At 44.8% G+C, this 20,865-nt stretch overlaps 1 protein-coding gene across 1 annotated transcript in view; it reads right to left on the bottom strand.

Annotated features, from left to right (window-relative positions):
- The window catches only part of WLS (Wnt ligand secretion mediator), a 129,938-nt gene that overhangs the window by 72,779 nt on the left and 36,294 nt on the right, over window positions 1–20,865 (bottom strand). Inside the window, exon 2 of the mRNA XM_043999425.1 lies at window positions 3,558–3,830. Coding sequence (XP_043855360.1) covers window positions 3,558–3,830 — 273 coding nt within the window. The remainder of the gene's footprint in view (window positions 1–3,557; window positions 3,831–20,865) is intronic.

The raw sequence follows: 20,865 nt of genomic DNA, 5'->3' as shown, positions 1-20,865 counted from the left end.
ACACAAACTCAGAAGACAATTATGTCAAAATAGCTACATCCAAAGCCTCAAAGAAAAATTGAATTGGTGAATTAGTTTCATGCCCCAAAAATAATTTGTGTAAGAGCGCAAAAAACAAACAAAAAAGATTTTTAAAATAAAATAAGAGAGGTAAAGCAAAAATTGGGAAAATAAATTACAATGATGCAATAAACAGTGTCAACAGCTTAGTAAAAGATGCACAAAAAATATTGAAGAAAATAACACCTTAAAAAACAGAATTGGCCAGATAAAAAAGGAGGTACAAAAGCTCACTGAAGAAAATAATTCCTTAAAAATTAGAATTAGACAAGAAGTTAATGACTTCAGGAGACATCAAGAAACAATCAAATAAAATCAAAAGAATGAAAAAAAAAAGAAAATGTGAAATATCTCACTGGAAAAACAACTAACCTGGAAAATAAATCAAGGAGAGATAATTTAAGACTTATTACTTATTAGACTAACTGAAAGCCATGATCTAAAAATAGCCTAGACACTGTCTTTCAAGAAATTATAAAGGAAAACTACCCTGATATCCTAGAACCAATTTCAATAGAAATTGAAAGAATCCAGTGAGCACCTCCTGGAAGAGATCCAAAAATGAAATTCCCAGGAATATTATAGCCACATTTCAGAGCTTCCAGGGTTAAATGAAAAAAAAATATTGGAAGCAGCCAGAATGAAACAATTCAAATATGGAGCCACAGTCAGGATCACACAAGATTTAGCTGCTTTTACATTAAAGGAGCTGTAGGCTTGGAATGTAATATTCCAAAGGGCCAAGGAGCTAGGATCACAATCCAGAATCACCTACCCAGCAAAACTGAATATAATCCTTCAGGGGGAAAATAGATATTTACGAAATTGAGGACTTCCAAGCATAACTGATAAAAAGATCAAAGATGAATAGAAAATTTGACTTTCAAATGCAAGACTTGAGAGAGGCACACAAAGTTAAACAGGAAAGAGAAATCATAAGGGATTCAAAAAGGTTCAACTGTTTACATTCCTACATGGGAAGACACTTTACTCCTAAGAACTTTCTCATTATTAAGGCAGTCAGAAGGAATAGATGGAGAGAGAGGGAGTGAGTTGACTATAATGGAATGATATTTTAAAAAAATAAAATGAAGGTATGAGAAAGAAGAATGCATTGGGAAATGGGGGAGGGCAAAAGTCAAATGGGGGAAATGATCTCACCTAAAAGAAGAGCCAAAGAGTTTTTACAGTGTAGAGGAAGACGGGGTGATGGTGGTAAGCAGTGATTGAACTTCATTCTCACTGGAATTGGCTCAAAGAGGGAATGACATGTATACTCAGGCAAAGAAACTGATCCTGCTCTACAGAGAAGGAGGAAGAATAGTGGGATTGGGGTATGGTGCTGACAGAAGGGAGGGCAAATTGGGGGAGAGATAGGCTGAAAGGTGAGAGGGAAGGACAAAGAGAGGGTAAAATAGGGTGTCGGGAAATACATAATTAGTAATCATAACTGTGGAAAAAATATATAAAGAATTGAGTCAGGTTTATAAGAATATAAGTCATTGTCCAATTGAGAAACAGTCAAAGGATATGAACAAGCAGTTTTCAGGCAAAGCTATCTATAGTTGTATTTTTTAAATGCTCTAAATCACTATTGATTAGAGAAATACAAATTAAAACAACCTTGAGGTACCACCTCACTCCTATAAGATTGGTTAATAGGATAGAAAAGGAAAATGACAAATGTTGGAGGGGATGTAGAAAAATAGGGAAACTAATGCACTTTTGGTGGAGTTGTGAACTGATCCAGCCAATCTGGAGAGCAATTTGGAACTATGGCCAAAAGACTATAAAACTGTGCATTCCCTTTGATCCAGCAATACTACTACTAGACCCATATCTCAAAAAGATATTTTTAACAGCTCTTTTTCTAGTAGAAAAGAATTGGAAATTGAAGGGATGGTCATCAATTGCGGAATGACTGAATAAGTTGTGGAATGTGACTGCAATGGAATATTATTATGCTATAAAAAATGACAAACAGAATGATTTCAGAAAAACCTGGAAAGACTTATACAAACTGATACAAAGTGAAGTGAGCAGAACCAGGAGAAAATTGTACACAGGAGCAGCAATATTGTACGATGATCAACTGTACATGACTTAGCTATTCTCAGCAATACAATGATCTAAGACCATTCCAAAGATCCATGATAAAAAATGCTATCCACCTCCTGAGAGAAAACTGATGGATTCATAATACAAACCAGAGCATACTTTTCTTTTTACTTTATTTTCCTTTTGTTGGAGTTTGGTTTGTTTTGAGATGCACACGTGTAGGGGTGTGTGTGTGTGTGTGTGTGTGTGTGTGTGTGTGTGTGTTTTATTTCACAATAGGACTAATATGGAAATATGTTTCACATGATTGCACATATAAAATGATATCAAATTGCTTGCCTTCTCAGTGAGGGGAGAGGAAAAGGAGGGAGGGAAGGAGAAAATTTGGAACTCAAAATTTTTAAAAGAGTAATGTTAAACATTTTACATGTAATTGGAAAAAACAAAATATTTAAAATAACATATGTATATATATGTATGTGTATATGTGTGTGTGTGTGTGTGTGAAATTTTTTTAAATCCAGCTTCTTCTGAAGATGATGCCTTTACTCACAGGGTGCCTTGATGGTGGTGGCTCTAGGCAGGCTAACAAGGAAAACTACCTGGGGCCAAGAGACTTTGTGGGACCATTTGAATTATACTGCTTGGGTGGCCACCCACTTTGCCTGGACACAGGGGTGCTCAGGTAGCTTCAAATACAACGACAATGATAACCACAAAGGCAGAAGGAGAACAGTAACAGAGAAGCCTTGCAAAAGCACCTTCCCCAAATAAACCTGGTAGGAAAGGCCAGAGTTGTGATTTCATTAGTGCAGGGTACTTCTAGTAAGGAAACTGCATTCTCCAGTGCAGTCAGCACCCACTCTACAATATCTAGTCTTAGAGAGTTGCCTGGGGCACTGATAGATTACATGATGTTTCCCCCCACCTTGGCTCCCAAAGCCATCTTGTGGTAAGGCTCAAACCCAAGTCTCCTGGCTTTGAAAATAGCTCCCTGTCTCCTGTTATCATACTGCTTCTGTTACAAGCAGGATGGTGTTCAGTGTACACATGAGGAAGTTCAGTGGTCACCCCATCTAGTCTATCTTGGCTGCAAGTATGATAGTCCCCAATTTACAAGTAAGGAAACTGAGGCACGAAGTGATTTAAGCGGGATGCTTACCCAACATCCCAAGGGGGAACCCAGCTCAGTTGGCTTCCAATCCAGGGTTTGTTGTCTCCCTGTCTCCCTCCCTCCTTTCTCCCCTTCTCCCTGCCTCCTCTTTCTTTCTCTTCCTCTTCCTCTCTCCCTCTCTCCCCCCCCCCTTCTCCCTCTCCCTATCTATTCTCTCTCTCCTCCTCCTTCTCTTCTCCTATCCCAAGTCCTGCCTCTCACACCCTGTGGGCAACCCTGACCCTGGGCACTGTGACACTGCTGGTAGAAGGTGGACAGGACTTACTGATCTGGTTGTTCAGCTTGAAAGCAATGTCCAGCTGTAGGATGAAGAGCATGAACTGGAACCAGGGGCTCATCTCCATGGAGGGCAGTGGGACATGGACAGCAAACACGATGTCATTGGCTTCGATCTGCCTGGGAGGGGCCTCATCAAAGTCCCGGATCTTGTCACAGTGGTTGGGGCCCCAAGGCAAGAACCACTTGGATTTTTGATGAATTTTCTTTGAATCCACGCATTTCGCTGACATGTAGGACACGGCTGTCGTGGGGCCAGGGGCTGAAAGGGAGAAAAACATATTTTTTTGTTTAAGAAAACCATTGGATCGACTGTTTCTAAGTGCTTTCCTAATGTGCAGGGCTGACTATGTACCTCCCTGAACTCTCAACCCCATTGGCCCCCAGGGCCTCCAAGATCTTCTATCTGGCATCCAAAGCCCTTCAGAACCTCACCCCTTTGTGCCACTAATGTTCCCTCTCCCCCCATAAACACAGACTTGTGAGAAAATAATGGCATTTGGCAGATGCTCAAAGGCCCACCTGCAGATTAATCTAAACTGATTGAACTAAGTGAGAATGACTGACTCTGCTGATTAGCCTACTTCAAGTTAACTAGATTGTAACCACACCTGGCCAGCCCTTAACGAGGTATTCTTCTCAGAAGCTAAGGACTTGGCACACGGCAGGTGCTTAATCAGTGCTTGTTCACAGACTGACTAGCCTCCCTAATAATGCCAATGAGGACATTACTTACATTCATCCAGCATGTTAAGACTCACAAATCAGTCGTGGGTAACTACTCTGTGAGGTAGGTATGATAGGCACTGTTAGCTCTCCTTAACTGGTAAGGAAACTGAGGCTCAGAGCTAAAGGGATTTGCCCAGGGTCACTGAAGGGATGGCACAGCAGAAAGAGTACTAACTGTGTGACCCTGGACAAGTCAAGTAACCTCAGCCTCAATTTCCTCATCTGTAAAATAAGAGAGATGGACTCAAAAGATTCAGAGTTAGCGGATAAAGCACCAGCCCTGGATTCAGGAGGACCTGAGTTCAAATCCTGACTCAGAGACTTATTAGCTATGTGACCTTGGGTAAGTCACTTGACCTTTCTCAGGCTTAGTTTCCTCAACTGGAAAATGGGAATAACAATAGCACATATCTCACAGGATTGTTGTGAGAATCCAATGAGATATTTGTAAAACACTTAGCATAGTGCCTGGCACATAGTAGGTGCTATATCCGTGCTAGCAATGATGATGATGATGAAGAAGAAGAACCCCTAAGTAGTGTCCAATGCAGTCTTGGGACCCCACTCTTTCATATCCCCCAGTATGGCAACCTCCCCATTGGTCACTGAATTAGAGATTTGGAGATGGAAGGGACCTTTCAGGTTACTAAGTCCAACTCCCTCATTTTACAAATGAAGAACATGTATTTCACACAGGGTCACACAGCTAGTAAGTATCAGAGGCTTGATTTGAACCCAGGTCCTTCCAGCGGTAGGGCTTCTGTGCTTCTTTTGTCCCACCAAGCCCAGAGGGGAATGTAGGTTTCTCATCACAACAGCAGCAATAGCAGAGCACTCTAATGATCTGAGTTCAAATCCCTCCTTTCTTCCCTCTCTACATTGGAGACAAGTAGAGACTTGGCCTTCCTCAAACCTGGGGTTTCAGCTCTGGCCTCCAGGTCTGTGTCAGGTATCTTTCCCAGCAGGCCTTCAGGGCTCTCCCATGCTTATATCTGCACAGGAGAATTGTAAGGCTTCTTCAAGGTGCCCCCTCTCGTGGGGAGCCTTTGTTCACTTCCCTCTCTTCCCACCACTGTTCTGCCCCTTCTTAAATGACTGTGCATTTAATTTTCTATTACACATGTTATAAAAAAAAATGTAAAAGGAGCAGCTACGTAGTGCAGTGTATAGAGCACTGGCCCTGGAGTCAGGAGGACCTGAGTTCAAACCCAGCCTCAGACAGTTGACACTTACTAGCTGTGTGACCTTGGGCAAGTCACTTAACCCCCATTGCCCAGCCAAAAAAAACAAAAACCAACCAACCAAACAAACAAACAAACAAAAACAAATGTAAAAAGCTCAAGGTCAGGTCTGGTTTTCTGTGTGTGTGTGTGTGTGTGTGTGCACATGTGTGCACACACACATATCTGTGTATCCTAGTTATAGTAAGCAATCAATAAATGTTTGTCAGACAGACCTGGAAGTCATTTCCCTTCACTGAGACTCAGTTTCCTCATGTGTAAAATGAGGCAGAGAGAAAAGAATAGCAGGCCTGGAATTTGAGAACCTCAGGACCAATCCTACCTCAGTCACTACCTGGACCACTTTAGAAAAGTCACTTCACCTCTGTGGGCCTCAGTTTCCTCTTCTGTACAATGAGAGATGAGGACTACAAGGTCACTCGTAGGCCTTAGTCCTATACCCAGAAGGTTCCACTCCAGCTCTAACATTCCAGGATCCTCTAAGTGACCTTTCGATTACTACGGATAAAAGCCAAAGTCCACAAATGGTTAGAAATGACTCCCCAAGTCTAACTCATCTTTCCTAAACTCTACTCAAAGGCCCTTCATTACAGCATCCTGAACAGTCAGTCCAATGGTCAGACCATCCCTTGATGGCCACCACTGCCCACCTCCCTTCCTGGGACAGGCTCCACCCACACCCACCCTTTGATTCACTGGGGCCTCTCCTAAGTCACAGGTCTCTCCAGTCAGAAGCATGACTTATTCTTGGAAATGTGACTCAGTGGAGACTCCAGTTATCCTGACTCAGCTAAATTGTCCACAAACATGAAGCCCAAACAGTATATTAAAAGTGGCCCCTGTTTCTTGTGGTTGGGGAAATGAACGGGGAGAGCCAAGTCAGGGGTAGGTCCCATTTATAGCTCAGATAATCAGAAAGATTTCTATAATTGAAACCTCTACAAACTTCTTCCAAAATGAGCTTGGCCTTTCTGTATTCCTCCTCCTCCAACCCATTTGAAAAATGAGTCTTTGTGAGGCAGAAATGGCCACCCAGTGCTTGCTAATGTGCAGGGAGCAGGGCTGGAGCTCCATTCCAAACTCAGTAGCTAAGTCCAGTCTAATGGGCACATTAAATGACTCCTCAGCTTCTATGGTGAGACTCAAACCGCCTCCTTTCCAATCTTTCATCCACCATGTCATTCAGAGGATCTTGGATCTCAGAGCTGCAAGGAATCTGAGAGACAGCGATTCTGAACCTTTTTGGTGGCATAGACCACCTAGCAAGCTGCTGAAGCCCGTGGACCCTTTCTCAGAATAATGGGTTTTTAAATGAATAAACTCAAATAAATAGGATTACAGAAGAGACAATGACACTGAAATAGAATTATCCTGAGCCCAAGTCTTTCATTTTACAGATAAGAAAACCGAGGCCCATTCTATGGTACACTGGTTCTGGAGAACGTTAGTCTGGGTTCGATTCCCACTCAAACATTCCCCTTATGACCTTGGGCAGGCCACTGCCTTCCTCATGCGTAAAATGAGGGGTTTGGAATTGACCTCTAAGTTCCATGCCAGTTGTAAATCCATGATTCTGGGACTCCAAGATAAGCTTCCAGACATCTTGTATGAAAATACGCCAGACATTGCAAATATTAGAGAAGCTTTGGAGCTAAAGGGATCCTTCGCAATCCTTGAACATGACTTTCTTATTCCCAGAAAAGGAAAGAGGCCCCAGGAAGAAGAGGAACTCGCCAAAGTGGGGACTGTTTGCTTTAGTGACTGTTCTTCAGTCATTTCTGACTCTCCCTGACCCCATGTGAGGTCTTCTTGGCCAAGATACTGGAGTGTTTTCTGTTTCCTTCTTCAGCCCATTTTACAGATGAGGAAACTGAGGCAAAGAAGGTGAAGTGACTTGCCCAGAGTCACACAGCTAGGGAGTGTCTGAGGCTGGATTTGAATTCTGAGCACTGTGCAGGATAGCACCCCCTAGTTGCCTCTGCTTTAGTTGTTATCAGAAATCTCCTGGGGCCTCCACATTCATAGGATCATAGATCTAGAGATGGGAAGGAACCTGAGAGTCCCTCTGGTCAAATCCCCTTATTCTACAGATGATGAAATTGAGGAATAGGGGAGTCTCATAGGTGGGATTGGAATCTAGGTCCTCTGATCCTAGAAGCACTGCTCTTTTCATTGAGCCACACTGCCTCCCTTGTGAGTGGTGACCAAGACTATACAAACTCCGAAAGAGTCAAAGCCTTAACATCCTGCTCAAACCCCAGCCCTTCCATCCTACCATTTCACCAAATGACTTGGGGGGAGGGGGACTAAACTGAGTATCTCACCAATTTTAACACCATGAAAGGTAACCCAGGAGACCACCTAGAGGATTCCAGGGGAGCATGAACATCAGTCCATGGGCCATGAATCAAAAACCATGACTCTAGCACAGCTTTTAAGACATGTAGCACCAAGTCTTCGTCCTCCATGAAGCCTTCTCAGATTACCCTAGCAAGACATATCCCTCCTCCTCACATTTTTTTCTACCACGCCATTTACACTGCTCATCTGGCACATGTCACAGTTCCCTTATGCTGTCTAATTTTTCATGGGAAGAGACCTCAGAAACTATCTAGCCCCACTCTCTTATTTGACACATGAGGAAACTGAGGTACAGAGAATTCGCATGACTTGCTCAAAGTCACAAAGGTAGTAAGCATCAGAAGCTTAATTTGAACTCAAGTCCTCTGACCCTAGAGCCAGTGTCCTTTCACCTGTACCATTCCACCTCCTCCACTCAGGGGAAGTTGCCTGATTGACAGCCAGCACAGATCTTAGAGCTTCTCTAACCTAACACTCTCATTTTCCGAGGAAACAGTCATGGTGATTGCCTGAGCTTACATGGGCAGCAGGCACTACCTCCTCCAAAGATCCTTGCCATCCATCCATCCTGCTGATGCACCTCTAAGGACTGCTAGGCATCTCTATCTACTCTGCTGCTGAACTTCCTCTTAGGTATCATCTCTCCACAGTTAACATGAGCTCTTAGGAAGCAGGAATGTTCTCACTTTTTCTGGTGCATCCCCAGCACTTGACACATCCTAGGCACTTAATAAATGCTTTTTCATTCATTTGTTCTATAACAGTGTCTTGATTCAAACTTGGCAATCTGATGCTAGGAACAGGGATCTTTCTCCTATCCACCACCAGGTTCCTTATATGGAATTTCTGTCTTTTCTTGGTAGGCAAAGAGGACCCACGGGTAGTTTTCTGTAGGGAAGAGTGGCATAAACAGAACTATCCAAAACCCCAACCCCATGGGGAAGCCCACTTCTTTCTCTGATTGCAAGTCAACTGCTACAGCTTCCATAAGGGCAGAACGTAGAGCAAATGTGAGCCTAGACCCTAAAGAATCCACCAGAACTCGTGCCAATGGCTGAGAGACAGGGGAGTCCTATCTCCTTCAGGGACAAAAGGAACAAAGAAAAAGGAGGGAAGGAAGTAGATGAGAATGCAAGCTCAGGGCAGAACTGAGGGTGCTCCCACCCACTAGGGTAGAGGGTTTCCTCAGTCTATGGAACAGAACATGAGATAAGCAACAGCATTTGGGTCTCTTATGCCAAGGATTCATTCTGTTTTTTGTTTTTTTTTTTTTAGTGAGGCAATTGGGGTTAAGTGACTTGCCCATGGTCACACAGCTAGTAAGTGTTAAGTGTCTGAGGCTGGATTTGAACTCAGGTACTCCTGACTCCAAGGCCGGTGCTCTATCCACTGCGCCATCTAGCTGCCCCCATTCTGTTTGTTTTTGCAAGGGAATTATAATTTCGTGTATTTAAGACCTAGCCGGTTGGCTTTAGGTCAACAATATCAGGCATGTTTGCCCAGGTGATGAGCAAAAATAGCTTGCTTTTGACAGGGAAGCACTTCTAGGAATGGTTGGGCCGCATCCCCAATGCTCCCAGCTCAGCAGATCTGCCATCTCATCAATACAGGTGCTACGGATCCCAAGATGCCTATTTCTGCCTGCTGGTGCTGGGCACATTCTCCTAGGAGGTCACCACAGGAAGCTAACCCAACCTGCTGCCACATGCTGGACCTCCCAGAAAACACACTCAGCCTGCTTGGATAGAGAACCTAAAGGGTGACTAAGTGCTTTCCTCACTGGCCTTCTCTTCCCATAGGAGCTGGAACAGACTGGAGAGTCCCTTAGGGAGAAGCTAATCTACCTCATTCATTTCAGCAACTGGAAAACCACAGAACTTTTTCCCATCTCAAGCTCCTCAAGACCACACAGAAAGCAGATCATCAGCAAACACCTCCACTGTGCCAAAGCTCCTGTATTTGTGTTGTTTCCCCTTATCAGAAAGTGCTAGGGTGCTCCCTCCTCTGATGACCTCATTTCATTTTGCTGCATTTTATATGTATACGGCCAGATGGTGAGGTAGATTGAATACAGGACCTGGAGTCAGGAAGACCTGAATTAAAGGACCTCAGACATTTGCCAGCTGTGTGACCCTGGACAAATCACTTATACGTTGTCTGCCTCAGTTTCCTCCATTGTAAAATGGGGGATAACAATAGATCTACTTCCCAGGATTGCTAGGAGGACCAGATCAGATAGGTTTCGCACAGTGCTCAGCATATAGTAGGTGCTTAATGAATGCTTGTTTTCTTCCTTCCATGTGCATGGTGTCTCTCTCATTATAGCGTCCGTTTCTTGAGGGCAGAGATTGTCTTATTTATTACATCTGTATTCCCAGTCCTTAGCACAGTGTCTAACTCATAGTAGGTACTTTATGCGTGCTTTCTGTTCATTTATTTGATCAATCAATAAGCATTTTGAAAAAATACCTGTTGTGTGCCAGGACCTGTGCTAAGTACCGGGGCTAGACGGGTGAAGGGGAATATCTCTGCCCTCCAGGAGATGACACTCTCATGGGAGAGAACACATATTAACTACATACGTAACACATACAAATACAAAATGAATACAATGTAAATTGGGAAAGGAGCACAGCAGGAGCTTGGGGGCACCAGGCTACTGCCTTCCCCGTGAGCCATCCCCTCAGGTTTCCTCAGCTATAAAGTAGGGGGAACTGACCTCCATGAACTCTGAGGTCCCTTCCCACTGGGATTCTCTCAGCCTATGGACTTTCCCATCGTCCCTGCCCATCTCTCTCCAGCCATGTTTTGGGACACATAATCTGATGACAGCACTGGTAGCCATGGAGTGCTAAGCCATTCAGAAGCTGTCCTGAGAGCTGGGCAGATCCAGAATTGTGGGGAGATTATTGCCTTGGGTCACACAGGAGGAGAAGGTGCAGAGGGGCCAGGATCCTTTAGTGCCACCTTCCCTTTCTTACTTCCAAGCCCCCTCTCTGCCTAGAACACTCCCCCCCCCCTCCCCCCCCCCCGCCCCCAGCCTCCCAGCCCTTCCTCTTTGAACTCATAACTCTATTCACAGCTCAGTTCCAGGCCAAGTCTGCCACGGTCTCTTTGGCTCTTTGCTTATCAGTGACCCTACCTCCAAACAACACATTCATTCTTTATTTTGGTTATAACTTTTATTTATTCATCTGTGAAAATGCTATATCCACACCGCACCCCCTACCCAACACTACCGCTCTTTGTAAGCTCCATTTGTGCATTTGGTGTTTTTCTGTTTTATTTTTAAATAATCATTAGTAGCTAAAACAGCTTCCTTCACCTAGCAGGGGCTTACTAAATGCTTGCTAGATTGATTTTCCCAATGGAGGAAATACCCACATTGATGATATTCTGAATCCCCTGAAGAACTAAAGTAGAGAGGACAAATTTCCTCTCAATTCGGGATTCTTAACCTTTTGGGGGGTCATGGATCCCACTGGAAAGTCTGGAAAATCCTCTGGACCAGGGATGTGTCCCTGAAGTAAGGCCAGAAGCAAATTAAACTGTAACTGGGGAACATTTAACAAAATAAATAAAAGTACAATACACCATAGATAATGCTAATTTGTGGGTTTCTAAGTTAATGTGTGGCAACAGGGATCTGTAGAGTTTGAAACCACTGGACCCCTTCTTGGAGCCATGCTTTAAATGCACAAAAGAAAATATGGAGAATGACAAAGCAATCCAATGGACCTGAAATGGAGCTATCAAACTAACTAAAACACAAGGAGCCCGAGTTAAGAAGCTCATTCTAGAAGCACCTGGCATTTCTAAGATCCACAAGTACCCTGGAGGTTTTGGATTTTTGAGGGTAACATCTCCCACCCCAAGAATCCCTTTGGGAAGAATGTTGTATAATGGAAAAAGTAATGAAATATTGTTAGAGGAGACAAGTTTGACTCTTAACTCTGTCACATCTTAGCAGGATAACCTTGAGAAACAGCCCTTCACCTTTGTGGGTCCTGAGTTTCCTCACCAGAGGCCTAGAAGACCCCTTAGGGCCTTTCTGGTTTTGATGCTGCCCTATATCCCTTCTCCCAGGTGTGCAGGAGACACATCCCCAATCTTAGGACTGACTACCTCTGGGATCCAAGCCATCTGTTCTCCTCTCATCCTTTCCCAAAATTAATGGAAGAACTTTGTTGTGGGGTGAGCTTTCAAGAACGATTTGCTGACGGCTACAAGAGAAAGGAATGTGGAGAGCAGACTAGTTAAAAGGTAATTTATGCTTGTTGTTCATTGTTCATTTTCAAAGAGGAACAATGACATCATGGGGTGATGTCTTGACTTGCGCATGAATTGGTTTAAGGCAGACAGAGTTGCACAAAGTCATAAGCCTCATTCTTCCTTCCAGTTCATGAAGTCCAGTGGCAAGACCAAAATCAGGACAACGGGTCATGACCCAGAAAGCAATGGATGACCTTGGCACCTTCTAAGTGCTCCACGGCATCTGATTCAGCTGCCTTCATGGCCATTGGAAGAAATTGTTCTCATCTGCCCGTTCCAAAGAGTGTGTGTGTGTGTGGGGGGGGGTGTCTTCACATGCTTGGGGTAGATGCCCCCCAACTCACTTGTGGGTTTGAATACCTTCTTTCTAGGGCTGGTTCAAAAACCAGAGCTTATAGTTCTGATGCTGCACCCTCATGTGAATGCTTAATGACATTCCTTAGGGAATCACCTCAGAAATCTTCAGCCCCTCCATGCTTGGAAGTTTAATGTTCTTTCCTTTGATCCTGCCATGCTCCCAGTTGAAGGAGCTTAGCACTGGTAATCAAGAGCTGAGGCAAGATCCATTTCCCACCTCCAGGCGTTTTCACTGACGGTGCCTCATGCCTCCTCAGCTCCATCTTCCAGCTGCTTCCCTGACTTCTGTTGAGTGCCAGTTAAAATCTCACCTTTGGCGGGAAGCCCTTCCCAGACCACCTTGATCTCAGGGCCTTCCCTCTGTTGATCTTCTCATTTCTCCTGTTTCTATCCTGTTTGTACTTAACTGAGTGTTGTCTCCCCATTGAACGTGACCTCCCTTGAGAGCAGTGAACATCTTTTGCCCTTATTTGTATTCCCAAAGCTTAACACTGTGCCTGGTACACAGTAAGTGCTTCATAAATGCATTTTCCTCAATTTCAAAGTGGAGACAATATCACCCACTTCCCAACGTTGTTGTGAAAACCCAATGAGATGATCTGTATGAAGTGCTTTAAAAGCTCAAGAAATGTTCATGATTATTAATGATTATTATTAGTAGTAAGACATGGAAACCCATAATTTGGAGACTAATCATCTGTACTCCCTGCTATACTAAATAACATCAGACTGTAGAAACAAAATGTAACTGACTCTTGCCAGGAATCTGTCATGTTTGATTACACTAACTTCCTGCTCCAGGAAAGCTAAGTCTCTTTTTAACCTTATGTCTAAGCCCTAAACTTCCACTGGAGACCAGGAAGAGAGAAAGGAAAAGAGACAAGTCCTTTCTAGGGCCATGGGCTTCTTTTGGTGACTGTTAGGAGTCCACAGAAACAAAAGCCAGTGAAATTTCATCAGCAGAAGTTTCAAGAATGGAAGTAAACAATGGCTCAAACTTGTGCTGGCCTTAAGCCAAGGCCTGTGTTTTTGAACACTTGGCCTTCGACGTTGCCGGCCCTTGAGCCAAAGAGGGAACAGCTCCAGAGAACAGAAGAATCATTTGACATTTGTCAGGAGCCATCCATCCATCCATCCATCCATCCATCCATCCATCCATCCATCCAGGGCGCATCTTCTCCTCTTGGCTTACAGTACTAGGCTGGCCTAAGTCCCAGGGAACAGAGAAGTGTTGGAACCCAATTTCTCTGGGAAGCCAGATTCAAAGGCTTACATACAAGGCTGCTAAACAAAGGAGGCTTTAAGGCTGTGCCTGATTTCCCCCATGCCTTTTTGTAAAAATATACATAAAGACAGAGACTTGTCCATAAAGTTTGTCAAGGCCTCTTGGACAGAGATCTTCACTCATGATCTGGGGTTTTATTCCCTCCCACAAATCAGAGAGGAGGCATCCATGCCTGCTCATCCTGTTGTCCATGTTCTCGCCAACAGTAACTTTGGGTGGGGTGGGGGGGATCCCCTAATTTGCTGTGGAGGCAAATGAAGAGGGCACTGGTGCATCTGCGACCTGCTCCTTCCCCCAGCCACATGACCAGGTCGTCTCTTCATCCTAGCCTACAATCTGGGGGGGACTTCCTTGGTCTTGAGAACTCCCCATGAAGGAAGCTTCTTCTACCAGTGCCCCTGAACTCCTATTCTTCCCCTTATGTCTGAGAGTCACTTAGGGCACAGGAGATTAAGCAATGTGCCCCGAGTCACCGAGGAAGGATGCATCAGAAGTATGACTTCCTGATGCTGAAGCAAGTTCTCTACCTGCCACACCAAGCTACTTCTGTTACCATGACATCATCATTATGAGTTATCATCTTAAGGACAGGGGTAAAAACTGGGCCTGTGACGGCATTGGTCTGGGGAACTCCTGGACAAGAACATTTTCCCCAGCAGTGTCTCAAACAGCATGGTATTGATAAATCACTTAGCACAGTGCCTAGCATACAGTAGGTGCTTAATAAATGCCTATTCCCTTCCCTTTCCTACCAGTCCAGTCAACAACCTGATCTGCAACTTTAGTCTTAAGTTGCCCGAGGCACTCGCCCAGGTTTATGCAGCCAATATGTGGCAAGACTTGAAGATGGGTGTCTGACTCTACACATGGTGGTATGCTACCCAGAATCACTTTGGACTGCTTGGTACATACACTGCTTTCGGTTTTACCAAGCGCTTTATACACACTCATTCTCTCATCGGAGCCTCACAATCACCCAGCATTAATTGGGTGGGGTGTCACAGGAACTCATAACCCCATTTTATAAGTAATAAAAGTTGAGTCTTAGGCTAAGAGATTTTCCTAAAGTTATACCATCCAGTAAGCATGAGGCGAGATTGGAACCCAGGTCTTTCTGGCTCCAAATCTAATGCTCTGGGCACTATGGATATACCACACGCTGGTTTTATTAAAAAGTGACTCCTGGATTGAGTGATTGAGAGCAAGGAGAAGGTAGACCAGAAATGGAAGGAATGAAGAGGCCGTGCATCAGAGTAGAAAGAACACTTGATTCAGAAGAGGACTAATCTGGGTTCAAATCATACCCCTCCTTCCCATTTGGGGCCATGGGACAGATCTTCAAGCTGGAAAGGGCCTCAGGGAACAGGGGTGGGGGAGGTCCAACTCCTTTATTTTCAGGGAAGTAACTGAGAACTGGGGACGTTATGTGACCTACTCAAGGCCACACAGGGAGACATCAAAACCAAGACTTGAACCCAGGTCTTCTTACTTCCATAACTAATGTTCTATCTACCTGACCACTCTACTTGTTCTCCTCAGTACCTCTATGACCTTGGTAAAGTCATAGGCTCAGAGGATACTAGATGTACAGTTGGAAAGGACATTAGTGTCCATCCAGTCCAACCTTCTTCATTATATAGTTAAAGAAACTGAAGCCCATGGAGTTGTGACTAGCCCAAGGTCGCACAGGTAGCATGGGGTGGGATTTGAATGCAGATCCTCTGAACCTCTGTATATCAACTCCCAAGTTATTTACTCCTATCCGGGCCTGTTTCCCTACCTACCCAAATGGGCTCATATTTGATGATCATCAAGATCCTTTCCTCGTCTAAATCCTAAGCATCCGATCATTTATTCCAATCTCTATCGCTAAAATCATGGCCACAAGGAAACCTATGGGCCTCAGCCTCTTGCATTTTTTTAAAAGCATTAAAGGGCATACGTCTATGAAACACAACAAGCACCCTCAGGCCCGACAAAGGAAAGCATTGACTGGTGCTGTGGTGCTGGGTAAGCCAGCCTTCATCATACTGAAATTCTGACTTCACGTTGGAGTGTTGGATCAAGAAGGATTTCAGCCAAAAGGCTGGGGATGGTGCCAAGACCACCTATGGAAAGTGAATTATGGCATCTTAGAACTTATTACCTTGGGCTGTGATCTCAGAAATTGAGCAAGGCCAGAGGAACTCACTAGCTATTGGATAGGAAACTCCCTCCAGCCCTCAGCTCCTGCGCTGAGAGCCCCCAAAACAGCCTCTGTTGGTGAAGCCCAAGAGGCACCTCTAGGCTCTACCTGAATGAACTTAAGGACTTCCATCAGTGGTGCTTCAGGGCTGGCCCCCCTCCAACCCCTCCCACTCCCCCACACCTTCTTCACCAGCTTTCAAAGAGCCTACAATACACTCTATTCACCCCACTGCCACAAATTTCAACTCCCTGCAAAAGTGGGGATCAAGGATAGCACAGATGGCAGCCAGAGCATCTCAGAGTTGAAAAGGATGCTCGGTGGTCATCTAGTCCAATGCAGGGAGGGGACACTACCTCCCTCCTAAGCCAAGACAGCTCACAGAGAAAAATCACACTGGCTTTGCAATGGTTCAAATCAGACCTGAAATGTTTTCATTCTGTGTGATCTTGGGCAAATTACTTGACTTTTCTGTACCTCAGTTTCTTTCCTGTAAAATGAGACAGATTAGATGGCCCCTGAAGCACCTTCTAGCTGCAGATCTATCGTCTTCATTAGGAATTTGCTTCCTTACAAAATCGGCTCCCATACTTCCCTTCTTGGGACAGTCAGAGAGAACGGCATCTGTTCCCTCACATAAAGGACAGATCTCTCAATACTAGAAGAGAACCATTATGTCTCTCTCCTCTTCCTCATGACCCCTGCTCCCAGTCTTCTTGCCTGCCCATGGCATGTTATCTGCATCCTTCTCTATATCCTGGTCACCAACTACTTCATGTCTGTCTGAAAATGTGGCCCCCAGAACAGAACGCAACCATACTGCTGATGTTGTCTGGCCAGGGCAGAGTACAAAGAAACTTCTACTTCCTTAATCCTGTACGTAGTGCCTCCAAATCCTATTTGGACAGGTACCATCAGCCTTCACTTCCTTTCAACCCCTTCCCTACCACCTAGAAGGAAGAATAGTAACAAGCGGTCATCTTTGTACACACTGTCCCCCATGCCTGGAATTTACTCTCTCCTTTCCTTCAGCTCAGATTCCCTTCTACCCTCAAAGCTCAAATCAAACCCCATCTCCTCCATGAGGTCTTCCCTGACCCTTTCCCCCTGGTCCTAGTGCCTCCCTCTCAACAAAGCATTTATAATTTGTATTTATATATAACTCTCTCCCAATAGAAGGGAAATGACTGGGTTTTTTTGGTCTTATAAATAAATTCTTATCAATAGATTATTTCCCTAGGTCACCACTGAGATAAGTAGGAAAGTGACAACACAAGCTGATTTCTGGACATCCCTGAGCTGTGTATACAGCACAGGGCTGGGCACTGGATGTGATGACTTGGAAACCTATCATTAGTCAAATACCAATTGCATTCCTTTGATACTTGTCAATCCATTTGTGGTTTTTTTCCTTTTCTTTCTTTCTTTCTTTTTTTTTTTTTTTTTTGGTGGGGCAATGAGGATTAAGTGACTTGCCCAGGGTCACACAACTAGTAAGTGTCAAGTGTCTGGATTTGAACTCAGGTCCTCCTGAATCCAGGGCCGGTACTTTATCTACTGCACTACCTAGCTGCTCCCCGTCAATCCATTTGTAAGCTCACTGGATGTGGACATTCCTTCCACTGGTAAAGAACATGGCCTATCCATGCTTTCTCATTCTCCTCCTATGTGGTACTCACCCTTGCCACTGTATAGTCTCCACAGAGGAGTCACACACCACCTCCCTCTGTGGACGCTACCCCAATTCTCTGGATAAACCTCCATCATCCTGACTCTCAACACTCAACACTCTGGAGCCTTTCCTGGTCCCCCACACCCTGTACCTTGTAGTTTAGCTCTGATCACCACTGGGAACATTCTGTAGCCTCCTTGCACCCATCATGCCTTTTTTCCATTTTGGCCCCAAGCCTGCTGTTCTCATTCATTAAAGAAGAGCCTTTAGCATCTGCCCTGTCCTTAAGGACGTCAGGAATTTTCCATCTGACTTGAGGCTGAAACTTTCCATAGGGGTTGACTCCCCCATTTAATCTTATTTTTCCATCTGTCTCCCAAGCACTTAGCACAGCATGTTGTGTTTGGTAGCTGGATAGGTGCTTTATCTCCACTCAGTCATCAGGATAAATGACCTCACCATCTTCCGTGAGGTTTCTTGGCTTGTAGCTGTGCACTGCAAACTGCAAAGATTTCCAGGTCCAGAAATGATCAAGCACTTACCAAGGGCCAAGCATTGTTCTATGGGCTGGGGACAAATACAAAAGGGGAAGACCCACCCCTGCCCTCAGGGAGCTTATACTGAAGTAGAGGAAGATAATACATAATGGAAAGTTGGCAAGGGAAGGGTGTTTTGATCAGGGAGGCAGAAAATATTGTGCAACGGATTCCTGAGCCTTTTCCTGGAAAGGCTGTTGGTTTGTTTGCTCTTCTCGGAGCTAGAGGTAGGAAGCAGAGCTGAGGCAGAGCCCCAGAGAGGGAGCTGGAGGAGAGAGGAGGGAACAGAGGCTGTAGAAAGCTGGGGGTCAGGAAGATGTGCAGAAGGGGTTCGTTTTATTTTAGGTCATGATACACCATAGTTACTTCCTCAAGTCTCATGTATAACTAAGCAAAGACTGGCCCTAATTCATCTTCTTATCCTCACCCCACCTAGCCCAGGGCTTTGCACATAATACAAACTGAAACAAACATTTGTGGAAGGATGAAAATAATTCCAAATCTTGGCGAAAGACCCCCTGAAGTTCTCCACAACAAAGAGATCTCATTTCAGGGAAAAGAGAAAGCCACCTGCTACCTCTTCCACATTTCTTATCATAGGATAAGGCCAGAACAAGAAAAACGCAATCCACCAGGACAGTACGGAATAAATGAATCTTGGCAGCGTCCCAGTCTCGACAGCAATTCCCTCTTGCCAAGAGATAATTGCCAAACTCTGAAAACCAGAAGCCAGCTCCCAGCCTACTCTGGCTTTCCATCTCAGCTGCTGGGCTCCTGCTGTTTTCGAAGCTTTCCTCCTTGAGTCCCTAAACAGGAGGGTTTGGCTGGCAACTGTGCTGGGCACTGGCAGCCTGCCATGCCTGGAGTGCACTCCCTCCTCGTCTCTGCCCGAGGCTCCCTTCAAGGCCCAGCTAAAATAACGCCTCAACAGGCTACCCTTCTGGATTCCTCTGGGTCTTTGGCCAGGACACACTCCTGCCCTGAGCTACCTTCCCACTTACACTTTCTGTGTGTCCTTGGGCAGTTGTTGGCATCTTGTCCCCCACCTCATCAGGGAGTTCCTTGAAGGCAGGGGCTGCTTTTTGCTTTTCTTTGTAGCCCCAGTACCTAGTACAGTGCTTGGCAGGTGCACAAGAAGTTTTGTGAATGATTCTGGTCCAATACACAGTAGGCATTTAATAAATGCTTGGTGCCTGGCACACAGTAGCTGTTCAGTTGCGTCTGACTCTCCCACAGCCCCATTTGGGATTTTCATGGCAGAGATCCTGGAGGGGTTGGCCATTTCCTTCTCCAGCTCATTTGACAGATGAGGAAACGGAAGCAAATGGAGTTAGGTGACGTGCCCAGGGTCTCATAAGTAGTAAGTGTCTGAGGCCAGATTTGAACTCGGGAAGTGTTTGTGACTACAAGCCTGGTACTCTATCCACTGCATCACCAAGCTCACCCTGTACACAGTAAGTATTTCAAAAATGCTGGCTCACTGCCTGCCTAGGCTATCTTCTCAAATACTCTTTTTTTTTTTTTTTTTGCAGGGCAATGGGGGTTAAGTGACTTGCCCAGGGTCACACAGCTAGTAAGTGTTAAGTGTCTGAGGCTGGATTTGAACTCAGGTACTCCTGAATCCAGGGCCAATGCTTTAACCACTGCGCCATCTAGCTGCCCCTCAAATACTCTTAATTTAAAGATGAGGGGGAAAGTTTTCACTACCTTCTCAAAATGCGTCCCAATGAATGGGAAAGAGCCTGACAGATTCATCACTTACCATATGATTGTCTTCTCATTTTTCCAGATGGGAGGGAAAGGACTAGGTCCTTATTTAAACTCTAACACTACACAATCCTAATATTAGCTGGTATTTGTATAGCACTTCCAGGGATTTTCATTTAATAAAGCCCTTTACAGATATTACATCATTTGATCCTCAAAACAGCCCTGGGAGGTGGCAAATGACAATTAAATGAACTGCCCAGGGTCACATAGCTAGTAAGTGTCTGAGGACAGATTTGAACTCGGGTCTTCTGGATTCCAGGCCCAACGTTCTATCCACCTGTCTAGGTCTCTGATTGGGAGCTGGAGAGACCTCAGAGAACATTTAGTCTGGTTTTACAGCTGAGATATAAGACTAAATGTTCATAATTCCTTCAATGGATTCTCCCATGACATAACCTGAAGCCTCTTCATCAGCCCTGCTGCCCTCCTCTCATCTTAGTTACTGGAGTTAGTCTAGTCCAAGGGGTTCTTAATTAGGGTCTGTGAACTTTTTAAAGATACATATGTTGATAACTGTCTTTCCGTATACTCAATTTCCTTTGGAAACCTATGGAATCATGTTATGCATTTGAAAATGTGATTGTGAGAAGGGGTCGGTGGCAGCTAAAGACAAGGCTTCTTTGCTGTGGTGCAGTGGGCTACAAGTGCCCTGGGGAGGGACTGTTCAATTTTCATCTTAGCAGGGCCTGTATACAGCTGGCATACAATTAATGCTCACTATGTTGAACCTCAGTGGGCCAGCCCTGAACAGTCATGAAATCAATGTCCCCACTGCTTCTGGAGAAAGGGGAGTCGATTCGATCTAGGCCCCCCTCAGGTTCCCCTGCTCATGTCTAGGGCTTCTCACACCAAGACATCCACCCTGGCCATTCCTCCCTCACACCAGCCA

Source organism: Dromiciops gliroides, chromosome 4 (genome assembly GCF_019393635.1).
Source record: "Dromiciops gliroides isolate mDroGli1 chromosome 4, mDroGli1.pri, whole genome shotgun sequence".
In the NCBI taxonomy this organism is placed as follows: Eukaryota; Metazoa; Chordata; class Mammalia; order Microbiotheria; family Microbiotheriidae; genus Dromiciops; species Dromiciops gliroides.
Note: the sequence above shows the minus strand (reverse complement) of the source record. Positions and strands in the feature narration are given on the sequence as shown.